A 19,278-nucleotide genomic window follows, 5' to 3' on the forward strand; every position below is an offset into this window, starting at 1 on the left:
TATTTTTTATTAATTTCCAAGCAACCTATATAATACTCTAAGTATCTGTTTGGATTGCGGGATGAAGTGGGATATCCCGGGTTCGACCCAGATGGTGCGCTGTTTGGTTGAGGAGCTAGGTGGGATTGGGTTGGACCAGGAACCGAATATTCCCTCAGATGCGGGTTCCCTTGGTCCATTCAAATTGGGCGGACCATCTCGACCCAGATGAACGGCGTCGTTCGTCGTCTCCTTCTCCCTCCCTTCGTCGCGAGCGCCGGTGGTTCCGTTTCACCGGATGTAGGCGAGCAGCGACGTCGGGCTCTGGAAGCCAGTGCTGTGTCGCTTGCGCGGGCGAGCTCGCGCGAGCTTGGGGCGCTGGCGCTAGACGAGGCAGGGCCGCCATGGCCGCTGAGGCGGGTGTCGGCGGGGCCTGCGCGGGGAGGCAGGGCCGCCAGGCCACCGGGGCGGGGCGGGGCTGTGCGGAGAGGAGGGGTCTCCATGGCTACCGGGGCGGGGCCTCTATGGCCGCAGGGGCGGGGCGGGGTTGCGCGGGGAGACGGGGCCTCCATGGCCGCCGAGGCCTGCGCGGGGAAGGGTCGGGGCGGGGGCGGGGCGGGGAGGCGGCGACCGAGGGGGTGAGGGCGGGGCTGGGAGGTGACGGCCATGGCGATGTCGGGCTGGGAGGTGACGGGCGAGCAGAGGAAGAAGATGAGGGGAAAAAGAAAATAAGGAGGATGACAGGCGGGTCCCACTAATGGTACTGTTAACAGTATCAAAATGGCGTCCATTTCATCTCTCTTGAACCTCACAACCAAACACAGAACTGGGTTCATCCTAACCCCTTAACCAAACATGAGATAGGTTCATCCCAACCTAGAAAACTAGGTTGGACCCAACACATTCCACTTGTCCCTAAACCAAATACACGGTAAAACTCTACAGAGAGGCCGTACGCAGATGAGCAGATCCTGGTAGGATAGGATTTGACCCATCGCGTGAAAAAAGTGGCTGCAGACTCTGAGTGAGCTGAGAGCATGTCTGTTGTCCCGTGTCCCTGCTTCAACGGTCCACGACTTTGAAAAGGCTGGGCTACGATGGGAGACAAGCTAGGGCAGAGGCCGAAGAATATGGGATTGCGGTGTGCTGCCTTTTGCCTTTTGCCTTTTGCTCGATCGCGGCGGCCCTTACCGCTTTTTCCACGCCTGGGTGGGACCCCCTTCGGTCCTTGTGCGGGGTTGGCCATTGCACATAGATTTTCTGTAAATGTTCAACAATAATATTAACTTCACGCTTAGAGCAAGTACACTAATGGATTTATAGCTAAATTAGTCACTATTTTTTGTTGACGTGAAAGAGAGGAGAGAGAAGAGAGAAGAAAACTTGGCTTTTATTATAGTATTAAGCTGGGTACGGAAGCATAGGCATCTGCGACCTATTCCCTTAACATATTAGTCATGGGATAATATTTTTCTCTCACAACAAATCAGCGAACAATATTTTTCAGCCTGTCTTATCAGCGAAACGAACATGACTAGTGTATGTGAGGAGGAGTAGGAAAGAGAAAATAAGACATGGTACTACATAATAATAATAAAAAATTTATAGACAAACATGAGACAATTATTGTATGACTTGGCTTTTATACCTTGACTTATAATCAAGCACTTAGCTCTATTATTGACCTTGCTCTTAGGTCAGTCTCAATGTAAGTTTTATTTGTATTAAATACGTTGCCACATAGATATTTTTGATGATATGTCAGCGTATTTAAGAGAGAATAGAAGATGAAACTCTCTTGGCATGATTATCAATTCTCTATAAGTCATGAAGTTAAATGACAGTGAAACCATGGAATGAAACTCTCTATTGAGAATGAGTGTTTCATCATTTGGGTCGCAAAATACTTGTGTGTAAATCACAACCTCGTGTGCCAGTCGCTAGTCTCAGTAATCTTAGGATTATTGTGGCCAACTTAGGATGTAACAAACTCTACTTTTGCTTAATAAAAAACGTGCCAAGGCACGATCGAGAAAAAACCAGGTATCATTTCATTTTATACGACATGTCAGTCTTGTAAACTATAACACCCTCGATGTTACATCATAAATTATTTACTAAAACATGTCATGAGAAATTCTGGAGGAATTTAGATGGTTTGGAGGACTGCTGGAGGAATTTGTGAGAGAAAAACACTATTCCGGATGAAAAAAGAAGCGGATCAAGCCGGGTTTAAGAGCACGCGAACGGGAACATGTCGCTTGGAGGAATTCTGAAGGAATTTGGATGATTTGGAGGAATGCTGGAGGAATTTGTGAGAGAAAAACACTGTTCTGGATGAAAAAAGAAGCGGATCAAGTATGTGTTAATGCAAGTGATAAAGTGTGTAGATTAATTTCTGTAACTTGAAACGATCAACTAAAATGCGGAGCGAAAGTTAATTTGATAGCCATGTTATATCACTTAGGGTTTAAAATTAATTTTTATTAAGCAAAAATGCTATAGAACATGTGTGTGATACTTAAATAAAGTTTGAAGTACAAACTTTGTAGATGACAGTGAAATACTTGCGGTCGAAAAATGATATTACTAGCTAATATTTCCACTAGCTTATAAATCGCAAATGAAAATCAAATTCAGCTCTAAAACTTAGAAATTTTCAAGTCTACCGACTGCTAGATATTGCTATGTTTAGTAATTTATTGTGAGAGATTGGGTTAAGGAGTATGGTAGTATTATAGCTTGTTTTAGTAGCCTAATATACCCTCTAAGGTATAGAAAAGTGGTTTGGGGATTGGATCAATGGTTTAGACGTCTCGAACGCTTTAAAATCCGTGCATAACATGAACTCGGTCTGTCTTCTTATGTTGGGCGCTGTCACCAGGCTGCCCACCCTGACGTCGCGGCGTCGTGCATTGGGTGCACGCGCATACGCGCACGTCGCCACGATGGCCGACTGCTGCTGCCGCAGCCTGGCCGCGGTGGGCACGCCGCTAGCCGCCAACCGCGAGCCGCCGCGCCCGTCGCTCACCTACGCTTGGCCGTCCTGCCGCCGTGCCGCGCTGCTGTCGCTGCCATCGCGTCGCCTGGGTTTGGCTGAGGTCATCCGCAGCGAGCCGCTGGCCCTACACCCAGCTGCTCTGCCTCGCACTGCCATTTGGGTGTCGTCGCGTCGTCGTCGCGTCCATGCTGATCCGCTGCACCTCTGTGCTTTTGCCAGTCCTGTGCGTGTCGCCTCTGCCGCTCATACGTGGGCGAGCCATCGTTGCCATGCCATTTATGGCACTACGACGCGTGGGCCACGCTAGTCGGACGCACGCACGCGTTGTCCGTAGCGCCAGCGCGTGGGCCTCCCATGCTCGTCGCCTGCGTCTCGCCAAGGCATGGACGAGCCAAGCCCACCTACCGCGCCGTCTCTCTCTTTCCCTCTTTCTCCCTCTGTTTTCCGCCACCATCTCATCATGTCATGGTGAAGCCAGAGAACGAGCACTTCTCATTAATTCCTCGTGCTCGCGTCTCTGCCTTCACCCCCCCCTCTCCAGCCGACCCCACCCCGCCAGGACTTGCGTCACGCCGAGCTCTAATTTTGGAGCTTTGTCCGCCGCCGTGCCGTTAAGGCCCATCACCACCCGCGTCATGGCCAGTCCCACCACTTCATCCCACGCCAATTCCTCTACACCACTAGCTAGCCTTGGCTCCCTCTTCATCGTGTGCACACTAGTCATAGCTCTAGTGCCGCCTCCTCACCGCTGACGCGGTCGTGCCTTTGCGGTCCGCCATTCACCTCGCAACGCACACATGGCCAACCTTGCTTGGGTCATCTCTGGCTGAGCCGGCTTCTCGGTAAGGTCACTGGTGAGTGGTCATTGCTCACCCGCTACCCCTACCGCCTTGTTGTTACTGTGGCTCGCCTGAAAGCTGTCACAATTGCTGCAGGGTGCCCGCCATCATGGAGACGTCCCTCTACGGCGTCCCGGCTCATGCAACCGCCGCCCATCGTCTCGCGTCGAACCCTAGGTGAGCGTCGGCCTCGTAGATAGGTCAGAGGGGGTCCTGTGTGGCCAGCTTAAGTGCTAGTGCCATCGCTCGCCGCGCTAGAGCATGCGGGGATGCCCGAGGACCTTGCCGTTGAAAAGAGGAGAAAGATCTGAGGGTTCCGTTGCAAAGTCGCTGTCTATAGAAATAGTAACGTGGACTGTGGGTTGTTTTGCTCATAGTCTAGGGGCGCTTTTGCAAGAGTGCCGCCGCGCGGGCTTCCTCGTCGTGGGCCACACCTCGCTTGTGGGCCACCGCGCGCTCGTGTTGCGCCGCGTGGGCCGCGTTGGGCCAAATTGAGTTTATCTTTTTCGTGGAGAATAGAAATAGCTTTTTATTTTAATTCTGAGCTGAACTTTGGTAAATCATATAAAATCACGTAGGTATCCAAAAATTGTGAAACTAATTTTGTTAGTTCCTAAAATTGTGCTCTATCTGTTGGTGTATTTAGTTCATATATATATTTGTTGATATCAGGAACTACTAAATCATTTGAGAGTGCTTAATATTATTAGGTTAAATATTATAGGAATTTTTGTGTCAAAATGGTGATAGTTGTAGCTTTGAAAATTTTACAGTAGCTTCATGGTATTATTATGTGCTCATTGTAATTTTTGTAGCCCTAGAATAGGTTGAGAAATATGGTAGCTAAGTGCTCCTTGTGGTAATATAAGTTAAAACGCTAATAAGAGTAAGATTACATTTTAGTTGCTAAGTTAATAGCCGTTAGATGAATCCATACCTGTGTTTTGTGAAAATGACAGGTAGTTAGTATATTAACCGTTAGAGCTAGCTTAGTGGCTTAGTAGATGTATTCTTATTTTAAGAATTATTGTTGCCTTAATATTAACGTGTTGCATCATCATCGCATGCATGTAGAGAACGAATTGGCGGAGATCGTGACCATTGGAGATCATGAGTTCAAGGAGGTGATCGAGGAGTATGAGGAGGAGATCTTCATGTAGAAGGAGGTCCCAGAGCCGCCACTGACTAACTGAGCTGACACCCTGCTTGCCCAAGGCAAGCCCCGGTGCATACCCCTTATTTTGAATAATTGTTGGATATATATATGTGATGTGCATTTATGTTATAGGCTTATTGTTGAAACTACATGCATAGATATACCTACCTATGAGTCCTACTAGCTTAGGTGAGTAGCCACTATACTTAGGTTTTTCGATAGCGTGAGTAACCTACCATTACTCACAATAGGTGATTATTATTACTCTCATGATAAAATGGTGAAAGGAATTGGAGACCGGACAGGGATATGGTACGGGTATTGGTGGGTGTAAGAGGTTATGTCCCACGGCTAACGGGGCATAGCTTGATTACACTGTTTTCCCTATTCGTGTCGGTTAAGGACCGGCCGTTGCATTGGATTCTAGTTAGGTCATAGACTTATTATCCTGAGCATATACTTGTTTATGGGAGTAGGGAAGGCTCGTTGCTCTCTTGTCATGGGTTCCAACTCTTTTCGAACTGACTGATTGGAGGCGGTGATGGTGGAGGTCTAAGCACCACACTGAGTCTATGATTCAGGAGTGGGTGCTTAGAGTCTAAGTTTGGACGGAGACCTGGACCCCTTGACAGCAAAGTGGTGGGTTGGTACTGCTTATGCCCGGGGTACAAGCAGGGCGTGTGTTTCGGGGTACCCCACTGGGATACATTGGTTCGCAAATCGCCGTGCGATACGGTACGACTTGTCTACGATCTAGCACCGTAGTAAGAACTAAAAGATGAAAGATTGTGAAATAGATCTGATTGTTCAACTCTTGCTTGAAAGTAGAACATGTGCTTACATAGAATGGTTAGATAATGAACTAATCATGACTGCTAATAAAAAACATACATAATGATTCACTACTGGTAAGGCTTTTTGCAAAAAAGAAAACCCAGCAAACTATATAGCTTATCATATCCTTTGGAGTCGAGAACTTATTCCCACTAGTCGGGTAGGTCTTGTGAGTACATTGTGTACTCATGGTTTATTTACCTTTGTTGCAGGTGCAGCTTGATGAGTGACTATTGTGTGGAGGATTCTTCTGGTGGACACAGATGGATCCTTGTATCTTATCGTTAGAAGTTTATTTCAATTCCACTGTTTAAATTCCGCACTCTGAACTTGGTATTGTAATAATGTATTTCTGAGAACTCTTGTTGTATGAAATGGACTAAATATTGTAAACTCGTTCTCCTTATTAGATCCTAGAGGAAAAACGTGGATTGTTTGAGTTCTCTCTAGGGGTGTGATTGACGGAACCGTTCGATGTAGCTAGCTTTCGTGGTGCTTAGTGTCTGGTGGAAGACGAGCATCTCCGGAAACGTGCTATTTCGAGCGGTTCTGCAATATAAACAATGCTATGAAAATCTCCATTATACTGGCCTTAGCTTGTAGCAGGAGTATGCATTAGCGAACGAGGCAGTAATGTTTATATACCGATATGAGGTTGTCAAGTGAAGGAAGTTTCCGAAGGTAGGTATAATGCTTTTCCTAAACAAAGGTAACAAAGAAAAAGGCCAGGACAAGTAGCCCATAAAAAAAAGGTCATTTGCACTTTTGGCACGAGGGACCATCGTAAAGAAATTTAGGGTGGAACTCAGACCCTAGATGTCTGGTTGTAACAGAGCCATTATTCGGCAAATGCCAAAATCTAGAGCGGTCAAGAATATTTGGATGGTAGTCATCCTAAAATTTTGTACAATTGTGAGTACGACGTGTAGTGTTCATATGTCTTCGTTTTTTCTTCAAAATGAAACATAGTCATGTGTGACATTGTTCTGTAGATCAAATGAGAAGGAATATATATGGTGAAAACGGATAGCAGATCAGATATATAGTATTGCATTGAAATTTGATTATCTGGAAATTTCAAACTGCGTCCATGCAAAGGTTGTTGCTTGACACCTTATCATTTGAGGTGCTCGCTGCGGCGGCCAAATTCCCGGCCTGAAGGAGAGAGCCAACTTCGGCTGTTGGCCGGCCATATTGACAAATTTCTATTGGCCGGATAAATTTTTGCCTGAAACCAAACAAAGGATAAAATTGGAAGGCAGGCCAAATTTTTGCTTGGCTACTCTTTGGGTCTAAAACCAAACGACCTCTTGGGCCGTCTTTGAATTAGGAAACACACATGAATTAGGAATGAGAAAAGTTCACATTACCTCCCCTCAATTTTTGCGAAAGTATGATTTTCCTTCCTGAATCCTAAAATCAGGTAAACCACCTCCCTAAACTTTTAAAACCATTTGTTTTACCTCCTTGACCGTTCGTTTTACCTCCCTGACAAGTTATAAGCGGTTTTCAAAGACGGTTTCGTCTTTTTCTTTTTTATTTATTTCGGTTGAATTTTGAAAAATCATAGTAAATCACCGAAAAATCATAAAATGGAAAATCAAATTTTCTTGGACTCCACATGAGTACATCTACCAGTGAACATATAATATGGCATGCTTTAGTATAATTTTGTTGTTGTAGCTTTAGATCTATGCTTTTCTTTAATTAATTTATAGGTGCAGTTTTTATGGTCCAATTATGGTAAATTTTTATGGTGGACTAATTATTGTATGATTGAACTATAGTAAAAATTTCATACTCATTGGATTTGTATAACTTAGTTATAGATTTATTTAGGTGTATGCTTGTTAAAAGGTTTATAAATCTATAAGTTATACATGATTCAATGAGTATGAAATTTATACTACAGTTCAAGCATACAATAATTAGCTCACCATAAAAATTTCACCACAATTGGACCATAGAAACCACAGCTATGAATTAATTATAGAAAAACATAAATCTAAAGCTATAGCAAAAAATTTATACTAAAGCATACCATATTATATGTTCACTGTGTAGATCTACTTATGTGGAGTCTAACAAAATTGGATTTTTCATTTTATGATATTTTTGTGATTTACTATGATTTTTCAAAGATTTAGCCAAAATAAATAAAAAAGAAAAAGACAAAACAACCATTGAAAACCGCTTAGAACCGGTTAGGGAGGTAGAACGAACGATTTTAAAAGTTCAGGAAGATGGTTTACCCGATTTTAGAGTTCAGAGAGGAAAAACAGACTTTCACAAAAGTTGAGGGAGGTAATTTGGATTTTTTTTCGTTAGGAAACGGTCTCTTTTTTGTCCATGGTCTCAGGAGAAAACTGTTAGCACCTAGCGCCGACACCCGCTGATCCATCAGCAAGCCCAAGTCCAGCATCATGTCAAACCAGCAAGGCAGCAAAGGAAACTCGTGTCGGCAAGTCAAGGCCTTGTTTAGATTGCAAGTTTTTTGAACCCAAATTTTTTCATCCAAAATGGTTCAAAATCTGACATCCAAAGGGGTGGAAAACTTTTCATAGCACTGTTTACCCTGCCAAAGCAATAATGGACTAGAAGACACAAGTGGCACTATTAAATGCATTTGGAGGGATGCTTGCTGCCAGGCTCATCCTTGCATGCGCATGCATGCAAATCCATGCATGCTGCATGCTGCCTGCTCTTCCTTGCATGCTCTCGCATGCAAATCCATACATGCAGCCACAAAGGCCTCCATTGTCCCAGGCACAATGCAGTAGAGGAAATCCAAAATTATTACAACATTCAAATATTATTACAGTCCGAAAATCATTTTACAGTCCTCAAATATTACAATACATGTACCCAAATGTTACAGTCGTCAAATATTACAGTCCTCAAGCAACATTATTACAAGTCCAAACCGCAATCAAACAATTAGTACTCACAAGTTATCAAACATACACATGTATCAATATCTATTAAACAGCCTGTTGGCAATGCTGTCACGAAAGGCATTCATCTGTTCACGATCTGCGCTATCAGGGGCAGGCTCTGTTTCTGGCTGATGAAGATAGGCTTCAGCTGGCACAAAGTTAAGATGATGATCTAGGTGCTGGAAGTCCACATCAAATTGCCTACTCAACCTTATGAAGTTATGCAAAGCAACACAAGCAACTATAATCTGCGTTTGTGTTTGAGGAGGATAGGCAGGGATACTCAACAATATGCGCCACTTCATCTTCAAGACGCCAAAGGCCCTTTCAATCACATTCCTAAGAGATGAGTGTGCATAATTGAATATCTCCTGTTTACCTCGAGGTTCTCCGGCGTTTTGAAAGTCTTGAATATGGTACTTCGTTCCCTTGTAAGGAGCAAGGTACCCGGGACGGTTTGGGTAGCCGGCATCCACCAAGTAAAACATCCCTACACCACCAAGTACCTGTAATTGTTAAATGTTTCAATTAGAAATGTCAAATGTACTACCACCTAGTTGTCTACCTTCAGGTGGGTGAGGGAAGTCATCCTTGAATGTTGTCATGGCATCCTCGAACACTCTTGTGTCATGGGCAGACCCCGGCCATCCCGCAAGGAGAAAAGTAAAAATCATGTCAAAGTCGCAACCAGCCATCACATTCTGAGTTGTGATGCCCTTGCGACACAAGTGCTGCACAAACTTATCTTGTGGCACCAAAACAGGGAAGTGGCTGCCATCTATAGCTCCTATGCACCTCTTGAATTCAGGATAGAAGCGTCGGTTCCTCACCCTAGGATGCATTGTACTAAATTCTGGGTCCACAGGTTTAATGATATCATTACCAAGTGCAACAACACAGGGCAGCACTCTATAGAACATGTTGTGGACTGTGCCTAGTGACCTCTCAAATCTATCATCAGCTTGCCTATATGATTGTGGAGCACCAACCATCCAAAGGAACATACCTAAAGCCTCAGTTGAGGTGGACTTTTTTGTGTCTTTGAGGTCATACTCATCAGTCAATACCTTGTGCAGTCTATAGAACATATCTGGGGTGATTCTAAACATGTTGTAACAGGCAGTTTCATTTGCTAGTTTATGTTCTACCCAGTCCAGCCCAGTCATCTTTGGCACCCTATAGTATGCCCTATTGTAGTACTTTTGCATGTGAATGGCATACTGGGACGTACCATATACGATTGCAGTTTCTTCTTCGATGTCATCAAAGAATAAGCTGAAGAAGTCCTCCTCCCACTGTGCATCATCATCGTCATCGTCATCCTCATCAACGGCCGGACCAGCAGGTTGAGCAGCCCCCTGCACACATGAAACAAACAAATGAACACAAATCAGTTTTAATTCCCAGGGAACAACATACACAGGGCAGCAGTTCCTCAAATCCAACAGCACTGACTCCAGAAACAAACATTATGGCTAAATTTAGACATCACAAGCGAAGATCACAAATCACTTAGTTGCTGCCGACAAGTTCGACAACACAACATACAAATGACAGACGTAGTTCAACCAACATGCATCACAGACTTAGTACACGAGGTTCATGACACAAACACAAGACAAATGCATTATTAAGAGGGTCTAGTTAACGACCCCGGCATAGTGCTTAATGATGGCCATCCTTTCTTTTGCTTCTGACTTGATAAACATTCTCATAGCAGCTTCGTTTTGGGTGATCATGAGGACACCAATCCACTGCCTCTCATTTTCCTCTGTTGCCCCTGCCTCTTTAGCCAGCTGTATCACTTGGTCAATGGTGTCCATTTTGTCATTCTTCTTCTTCTCTACAGCTTGATTCCTCTCATGCCAAATCTCCTTCAGAGCTTTAGTCCTGTTGTCCAGACTGACGGTCAAGTTCCTTATGCCTTCGTTCATCCTCACTGCTTGGCTCCTGCCCCTCTTGCTGGGACTAGCAGCAGTGCTGTGGGTGCTGAGGCTGCTGTAGCTTCTCTTGCTCCCAGTGCTCTGAGGGGTATGGACGTCTTCGTCATCATCACTGCTCACATACAGTGGCGCATTCCTACGGCTAGGAGCATAAGTGGTTTCCCCTGTCACTGCTACGCCAAGGAACATGCGCTCCAAAAGGTCCATGTAGTCAGGCAGTGTACCCTTAAGCTTGTTGTCCTACAAAACAAGAATTACAAAAGAACTTGTTTAGAACACATGATTACAACACAGAATTAGGTAAGCAAAACATGATTACAAAACAGAATTATGTTGTACCTTGTCGTTGGTTTTCCACCATTCAGCTGAAGCACTGATGGAGCCATCTGCATTGCGCCCCAAGCCTGTCTCCTTGTGATAGAGCTTCCGTAGGTCATTCCATTCCTTCTTCAGTTGGCGGACCCTACTCCCAAAGATGATGTTGTCATGAACTAATTCTGTCACTTTGAAGTAACCCTCTGTCAGATTTTTCCAACCCCATTTCGACATCTGACCCCTAGGGCAGTTCCCCTTGTCAATCTCGTCAACGTAGAGCTGACAGAAAGTCCGGGTGTTTTGAGGACTCCACTGGGCCCTGCTAAGGGTACTCTGAAATGATGCATAAAGAAAAAACAACACATGGCATAGGTAAACAATATGCCTAAACAAGGACATGGCGTAGGTAAACAATATACTTGTACTAGCACAAGCACTGCATAAACAGCTCGCATAAACAGCATGCACAAGCACAACACAGCACATCAATCTACTTGTACTAGCACAAGCACTGCATAGCGCCACAATCTACCATGTGAGCAGCACCTAGCATAGCACAGCAATCCCATGGAGAAAGAAACTTTGTGTACCGGGACATTAGTCGGAGGGACGTCCTCGTCGCTGGCGGCGGGCTGGACTAGGCTACGACGCACACCGGGCCTCCTGGAACCGCCAGCCGAGCCGCCTGCCTCATCACCATGAGGCCCCAGGGGAGGCACGTGGCAGCGAGGAGGTCGGAGGCCGAGGGAACCCCTGCCGGCGCGGGATGGCACGCGCACGGGAGGGGGGCCGTCACCGATGCCGCTGCTGCCGTCTTCAGCCGGGGACTGGAGGATCTCCTAGTAATGACCCAAGCCCGGCCACGACTGGCTGGCGTTGAGGTCGAGCTCGCTGAACCCCAGGTGGCTAAGGGAGGGCGCATTGCTGCCGAAGACATCGCCGGAGTTGTTGCGGAAGCCGGTGTGGGCCCCGGATCCGACGTATGGCGGCGCCTGGGACAGGAAGTCCATGGTTTCGGAGCCGTCTCCGTAGCCGGAAGCGTTGTCCAAGGAGACGTCGTTGAAGTCGCCGTCTTGATGCGAGCCGCCGTGGTACCCGTCCATCGCCGACGAGGAGGTCAAGGACACCAGATCTGGACGAAGGGAAGGTGGATCTAGACGTAGGAGGGCTAGATCTGGTGGAGGACTGAGCGGCGGCGCGGGAGACCGAGAGCGGCCTAGGGTTCGGGGGGAGAGCGGCGGCGGCGGAAATGGAGAGCGGCCTAGGGTTCAGGGGGAGAGGGAATGGATGCGGTGAGGGGCGCGGGGACGGGGTGGGCTGGATCAGGTGCTGGACTGAGCGGAGGCGGGGGAGACCGAGAGCGGCGGCGGCGGAAATGGAGAGCGCCGGCGGGGCGAGAGCGGCCTAGGGTTTCCCGGGGGAGAGGGAGTGGAGACGGACGCGCGAACGGGGCCGTGGTCAGGGTAATACTGGGATGCACGCAGCCCGAGGCAATGATTGGGCCGGGCCATATTTGCACCGTGTGGGCCGAAATTTTTTGCATCAGCCGTTTAGATTCCAAATTCCAAAAGTTAGTTTTTTTTGCAATTTGGGCTGCATCTAAACGAGCCCCAAGTACTATGGTCCAATATAGGTCTGTAATGGGAATGTGGGCCTGGACCAAGATTTGTGCGCCGCATACAAGAGAGAGGAGGCATGACATTGTTTTTTTTATGAAACGAGGCATGGCATTGTTTGGAGTATTTTAAAATAATATAAGTATATAAGCATACTTAAATGACAAATAAATATGTGCGCGCACACAAGGTAAAGATGGTATATTGAAGATAGGAGTAGCTACACGGCTACACCGAGGAGTAGAAAAAACTCACACACAACACACGTCATATAATAACAATCGAAATATATAAGTATACTAACTAAACTCCATATGAACTATATAGCTTGTGCATCATTAGTTTTTAAAAATAAAACATAGGGTATGATTTAATACCCTAGACATAACACGATACATCGTGGTACTATGAGACAAGGACAAAGGCTTGGAAATTCCCGGTCCATTTCAACTCATCAACTGAGAGAGATAATTATTTTCAATCAAAAACATTGTGATAGCTACTTGAACTATTTTTATAATTAGAAACAAGTGAGAATAACGTATACACAATTCCAGAGAAGATACATATATACCACCAAACAACGAAAACTAGATCAACAGATTGCAACAAAAAAACACACGCTGATGCAGATGTCATCTTTTCCATCTCCACTCCACATGCACAAAGCCCACATCTAACAATGACGGACACACTGAGATGCGCTACGTCCAAGCAGCTCAATTATTTACGGCGCACGCCGCCATTGATTAAATCGCGTAAAATCTTCCCGTGCATGGCTAAGGCCAAAAAATTTTGCATAGTAACTGTCACATCGAATCTTGCGGTACATGCATGGAGTACTAAATGTAGACGAAAAAAAAACTAATTACACAGTTGGTCGAGAAATCGCGAGGCGAAACTTTTGAACCTAATTAGTCCATAATTAGACACTAATTACCAAATACAAACGAAATACTACAGTAAGCCAAAATCCAAATTTTTTTTATCTAAACGCACCCTAAATACGAAGGGATCTAGCTGTCCGTACGAGCTAGCTATCGACCGTACCGCCGGTAGGACATACTCCGTAGGCTTCAGCCAACGGGCCGGATGTCTGCCGACGACGATCCTGACACCTGCTACCGGTGGAGCCGAGACTTCGTTGTCGCGCACGCCATCTTCGCCAGCGGCCTAGTCACGTTTCCGGTGGCCGTCCTCTTCCTCGTCAACCGGCCGCACACAGGCCGCGCCATCTTCGCCGCGTTCGCGGCCTTGTGCACCACCACCAGCCTCATCCTCTGCTTCCGCTTCTACGCCGAGCTCAGGCGCCCGCCCTGGCCGCGCTGCCTCTCCGCCGCGGCGTCCGGCGGCCTGCAGCAGGAGGACGCTGAGGCGGCGTCAGCTGTCGCCGGGGAACAAACGACGACGACGCGGGCGATGTCGCACGCCCTCCGCCACCCGGAGCAGCTCGTGATTGGTCACCGCGTGGAGATGCATGCCGCCCTCGCTGCGGGGCGCGTCCCGAGCTACGACTACCTGGGCGACGGCGCGGCCGAGGACTGCGCGGTGTGCCTGGGAGAGGTGGAGAAGGGAGAGACGGTGCGGCAGCTGCCGGCGTGCCAGCACGTGTTCCACAGAGAGTGCATCGATCCGTGGCTGCGAGCGCACGCAACTTGCCCGGTCTGCCGTTCCAGCGTGCTCCCGGCGCCCGAGCGGCCGGTGGAGGTCGTTTGGTGGACATCGGAGCAGTTCATGGGCAGACCAGGATGACGATCTTATCCCCGCCTGTGATCACGGTCGTGTTTGGTTTGCTGGCAAACCCTGGCCAGCACTAAGTTTAGGTTAATTTCATCCTGGCCATCATTAACTTTAGGCTAACTAACAAATATGTTTGTGCAATGCAACACGATATATAGCTTGTTGCACAGTGTTAGTATGAACAAAAATGTGCTAGCTATAATTGGGCTTGGCTCAACCTTAAATTTAAGAGGATTTGACATTCCTACCCCACATTTATGGCTTATGATGACGTTGTCCTCATTTTTCTCAACTTGTGTTTTTGCCTCTGTAATTTCAAATCGAAAGGGCTTTACCCCTATTTTATTAAGGGCCTCGCTTCTCTTATAATCCGTCTTTTTCAGCTCGTTTTTTTAGCTGGAACAGTATTTTTCTTTCACAACAAATCAGCTGGAACAATGTTTCGGCTTGTTTTTTCAGCGAAGCGAACGGAGCCTAAGTCTTTGTAGCTATATTAATTTTGGGAGACGTCTAGGTAACAACTGGTTATTTTTTAATCCTCCCAACAACCAGATTTTTTCCATACACTTACACTGTCATATTATTATATTTACGATGATCTCTTCGGTGTAATTTATTGGACAGAGTGATATAATTTAGAAATAATACAAATATATGTCAATTTTTTTTAAAAAAATTATAAATTATTTCTATAAATTTCAGAAATTAGAGAAATATATGTCAAATTGCTCATAGACGTCAAATATCATATACAAACCCGAGTAGCTCCTACCTGTCGGGCTCCCGCACACCCCTGCACACCCGGATCGTCTGTGCAATATGACAGGTACCACAAGCCCCTACGTACCTGTTATATCAGATGCTACTACTATATGCGCCCGCACACCCACTGCCACAAAGGATCCTAGAGAGGGAGGGCTGCCATGGGCGGAGCTATAGTGAAGTCAGTGGGTGCGGCCGCACCCATAAAAGAATTAAAAAACAGTTGTAAGACCCAAATTTCAATCATATACACCCACATATTGTACTTTAGTAGATTGCTTGTAGTTTGTGTGATTCTCATCTTGTGTTGGTTGTGCGGTACCTTATTGAGGGTTTGGCGTGTGAAGCCAATTAGCGCGTGAACCTCCAAGTGAGTGAATCACCACAACGAGGACTAGCTTGCCGGCAAGCAAGTGAACCTCGATAAAAAATCATTGTGTTCATCATTGATTCTGATGTGATTGGTCTTCATTGTTATTCATCCTTGTGATTGATTGGTTTCTTCATCTACACGGCGGTATAACCTTCTTGATCACTCTCTTTACATTACCGTAAACTAGTTGTCAAGCTTTTTAGTGTAGCTAGTTGAGAGAGCTTGCTTGGTTGGTTGGTGTGGCTCTTTAGTTAGCCTTTGAGAGTACACTAACATAGAGTAGTGTCATAGCTACTGTATGAATTGATACTATCTAAACTAGAATTGTGGTAGGTGGCTTGCATGTTAAGTAGGCTAGCGCAACACTTGCTTTATCTCATAATTGTCTAACCATTTTGTTAAGTGTTGTTGTAAAAATTTTATTGGGCTATTCACCCCCCTCTAGCCATTAGAACCTTTCAATTACCCTAGCTGAAGCATTGGCAACCGATTTATATTCTATCATCTGGGAATCCAGCCCAATCTACATCTGAAAAGGCACTCACAAGCATTGAGTTAGCCTTTCTAATTTTTATATCCAAGCCCCTGGTTCCTTGCACATATCTGAGAATCCTCTTAACTGCTTCCCAATGAACAGTTGTAGGAGAGTGAAGGAACTGACACACTTTGTTAACTGAGAAAGACAGATCTGGTCGAGTCAGAGTTAGGTACTGAAGAGCTCCAAATATCTATTCCCAATTTTGATCCACTAGTAACAGATAATTTTTTAGTAGCACGAAGTGGTGTCTTAAATGGCTTTCATGGCTGCATATTAACTCTCTTTAGGTGCATACCGTTCATGGGTTAGCAACAACTCACCTCTTTTTCTGTGAACTTGAATGCCCAAAAAATAATGTAACTCGCTGAGTTCCTTGATGGCAAATTCCTTCTCTAGATCCCGTTGGAGGGCATCAATTGCTTCCTGCGAGGAGCTGACCGTAATGATATCGTCAACATAAACAAGCATGAAGATAACATGATTTCCTTTTCTGTAGAAGAAGAGAGATGTATCGGCCTTGGAGGGAATAAAACCAAGGCTTCGTAGCTTACTACACAAGCATGAGTACCAAGCCCGGGCTTGTTTTAGTCATACATATAGTTGGCCAAACGGGTCACACGGCACGACACTAGCACGGGCACGGCCAGGCATGGCCTGGTCAGGCACGGCACTACGCGGCACGGTAGACTAGTCGTGACATGCCTGTTAGTGCCGCCGGGCCGCTGTGCCGGCCTAGGCACGGCACTATCAGGTATTAGCCATGCCGTGCCGTGTCACTGGGCACGACGGCCCAGCAGTGCCCATGCCGGCACTAGCACTATAAGTGATCAACACTTCAAACTGATCAAAATCATAAAGTCTGAATGTTTAGAATCACAAACTGATCAGAATCAAAGAGTCACACAAACTGATCAGAATCACAAACTGTTCAGAATCAAAGAACTTATCAAAGAGTCACACAAAGTTACATGTTCAGAGAATTTATCAAAGACTCAAAGTCACATAATCACACAAACATAGCAGAGAACAAAATAACATTTTATTGGGAGCTTTAGTGCAATGGCTGCCTCATTAAAAACCTATCTAGGTAAAACTCACCCTTGTGAGAAATCCTAAATAGAAAAAAGAGTATAGCCTAGCTCCAATTATAAAGTTCATCAAAGTCCAGTCCATAGTCCATAATATTACAGTCCCATTACATAAATGATAACTAATCAAGATAAAGTTGTTCAAATGCTTCTTCAAGCTCCTTGTCCTCCACCATGTGTTGCAGCTGAGCTTCAGTAGCCTCCCAATCTTTGATGCAGGTCAGGATCTCCACCATTTTAGGCTTTAGCAATATGTAGAATAGATTTATAAGCTTTTCAACTTATGTTTTTACTATTTGGTGTACTATTCTAATAGAAATCTATCTTGTATGCATGTAATGATTGGAATGATGCTTGATTGGTGATTTCAAACACGATTAGAGGGTGAGCCATTTGAGGTGACCGAGGACCCACAACAGGATCAACAGTACTTCTAGGACAACTTTGAAGAAGGTAAGTCTACCAAAGGCCCCTTGTACCTATGAACAATTACTATTCATATTCATGCATGTGTCTAATTTGATATACCTTTAAGGACTTTACCTAGATGAATACTTGTACCACATATCCTTGTTACCTAGGGTTGGGTATGCATTTTGGATAGATGCTGTAGTGCTAGATATAGAATAATAATTAAACATGACTAAAGACATTATGCAATATGATAACATGAACCTTTTTAGCAACAGATAGGGTGCTAGAGTACTGGGTTGAGTACTCTAGTGCCTCTCGATATGGACATAATCCTGAAGCGGCAACCCAGGAGGTTTCGTACAACCCCGAGTGTCATATGGCTTTGACTTTAACCTGTTAACTAGATTGTACTAGCTCGTCTGTAGCTTCTATTAAGGGTAAGAGGGTATCTTTCCTTTTTCTGCTAGGATGTGTGTACCGTGCTGCGTTGCCCACATGTGCCACTCCTTAGCAGCTATGACTTGTTAGTGCGACTAGCTAAGGGTTACATAGTGAAATCCAGCCACACTTCCTAGGTAGAGGTGTAGTGGGCTTTGCAAACCCTGGCATTGAGAATCATGGCTCCGTGGGTAAAGATGTATAATTTCTATAGAAATATTTGACCTGTTATAACAGCCGTGCTCACGGGATACGAGCGGTCTGGATCCTTCAAGATTAGTGGTTACTATGGATGGTGGATGGTTGGGAATTGAGATAAACTTGACTATACTTTAATATCACTTGGGAATTGGGATTGTTCACTAAAGTAGTGATACAGGATGCTAAAACTTGATCAACTAAAATTGCGAACCGCAGTCAAACAGTGTCAAGCCTTTTGAGCCTCATAGATCCCTTGGATATACTTGCTAAGCATGGTGAGCTTACACTTGCTTTACATCCAATGAAAATCCTGGATGGGTAATAGATAATGGATATGAAGAGTTTCCGAAGGATGTCTAGGACTACTAGGGAGACGTTCACCAGTTGGAGTCCATGTGGTAGATTAGGCTAGTTATTCTGCTGTGATTGTAACAATATTGCCATTGAGCAAACTTTTTATTAACTTTATGATGAGATATGTGATGTAATAAGTACTTTACTTTGATACTATTGCAATTTGTGATATATGTATGTGTTTGGATATCCTGGGCGCACATATATGAGTACTTGGTTTTGCTATGCAAAATTGGGTGTGACACCAAAGGATCACTTTCCATTGTTGCGCATAGACCAGATAGTCGACTCCACCTCGGGATGCGAGATCCTCTCCTTTCTAGATGCCTACTCAGGCTATCACCAGATCACGATGAAAGAGTCTGATCAGCTCGCAACCTCGTTCATCACCCCGTATGGTTCATACTGTTACGTAAACATGCCCTTTGGTCTGAAGAATGCTGGTGCCACCTACCAAAGGTGCATGCAGCAATGCTTTGCCAATCAAATCAACCCGCTTGATCATCTTGATCAAGCCGAGCGGCCGAAACCAACAATCGCCATCTATTTTGATGACATAATGGTCAAAACGGCTCAAGCTTGCGACTTGATCTCAAACTTGGCCACGACATTCATGAAGCTCCGAAGGTTCAACATCAAATTGAATCCTAAAAAATGTGTTTTCGGGGTTCCAAAGGGGAAGCTGCTTGGATACATCATGTCCGAGCATGGCATCGATGCCAACCCCCAAAAAATCACGTCCATCTCCAAC

General features: G+C 45.4%; 3 protein-coding genes across 3 annotated transcripts; 2 read left to right on the forward strand and 1 right to left on the reverse strand.

The window, feature by feature from the left end:
- The first annotated feature begins 383 nt into the window (after positions 1-383).
- On the forward strand, positions 384-737 carry LOC136465380 (uncharacterized). Its single transcript, XM_066464132.1, has one exon. The coding sequence runs from the start codon at positions 384-386 to the stop codon at positions 735-737; it is 354 nt and encodes a 117-aa protein (XP_066320229.1).
- An 8,043-nt stretch (positions 738-8,780) lies between these two features.
- LOC136465381 (uncharacterized) lies at positions 8,781-10,215 on the reverse strand. The gene is made up of 3 exons (XM_066464133.1): positions 10,165-10,215; positions 9,444-10,103; positions 8,781-9,251 (listed from the first exon to the last, which is right to left on the reverse strand). Exons 1-3 carry the CDS (start codon positions 10,213-10,215, stop codon positions 8,781-8,783), a joined length of 1,182 nt encoding a protein of 393 aa, XP_066320230.1.
- A 3,496-nt stretch (positions 10,216-13,711) lies between these two features.
- Positions 13,712-14,371, forward strand: LOC136463063 (RING-H2 finger protein ATL65-like). Its single transcript, XM_066462106.1, has one exon. It carries the CDS (start codon positions 13,712-13,714, stop codon positions 14,369-14,371), a length of 660 nt encoding a protein of 219 aa, XP_066318203.1.
- The last annotated feature ends 4,907 nt before the right edge of the window (positions 14,372-19,278 follow it).

Source organism: Miscanthus floridulus, chromosome 7 (assembly GCF_019320115.1).
Source record: "Miscanthus floridulus cultivar M001 chromosome 7, ASM1932011v1, whole genome shotgun sequence".
Taxonomy (NCBI): domain Eukaryota; kingdom Viridiplantae; phylum Streptophyta; class Magnoliopsida; order Poales; family Poaceae; genus Miscanthus; species Miscanthus floridulus.

Excerpts from the sequence above, each read along its gene's own strand:
- LOC136465380 (XM_066464132.1), top strand. The coding sequence starts at position 384 with ATGGCCGCTGAGGCGGGTGTCGGCGGGGCCTGCGCGGGGAGGCAGGGC.
- LOC136465381 (XM_066464133.1), bottom strand. The coding sequence starts at position 10,215 with ATGTTTGTTTCTGGAGTCAGTGCTGTTGGATTTGAGGAACTGCTGCCC. Across the intron at positions 10,104-10,164 it reads TTGAGGAACTGCTGCCCTGT|GGGGCTGCTCAACCTGCTGG; the intron begins GTATGTTGTTCC and ends TCATGTGTGCAG. Across the intron at positions 9,252-9,443 it reads AGGGCATCACAACTCAGAAT|GTACTTGGTGGTGTAGGGAT; the intron begins GTGATGGCTGGT and ends TAACAATTACAG.
- LOC136463063 (XM_066462106.1), top strand. The coding sequence starts at position 13,712 with ATGTCTGCCGACGACGATCCTGACACCTGCTACCGGTGGAGCCGAGAC.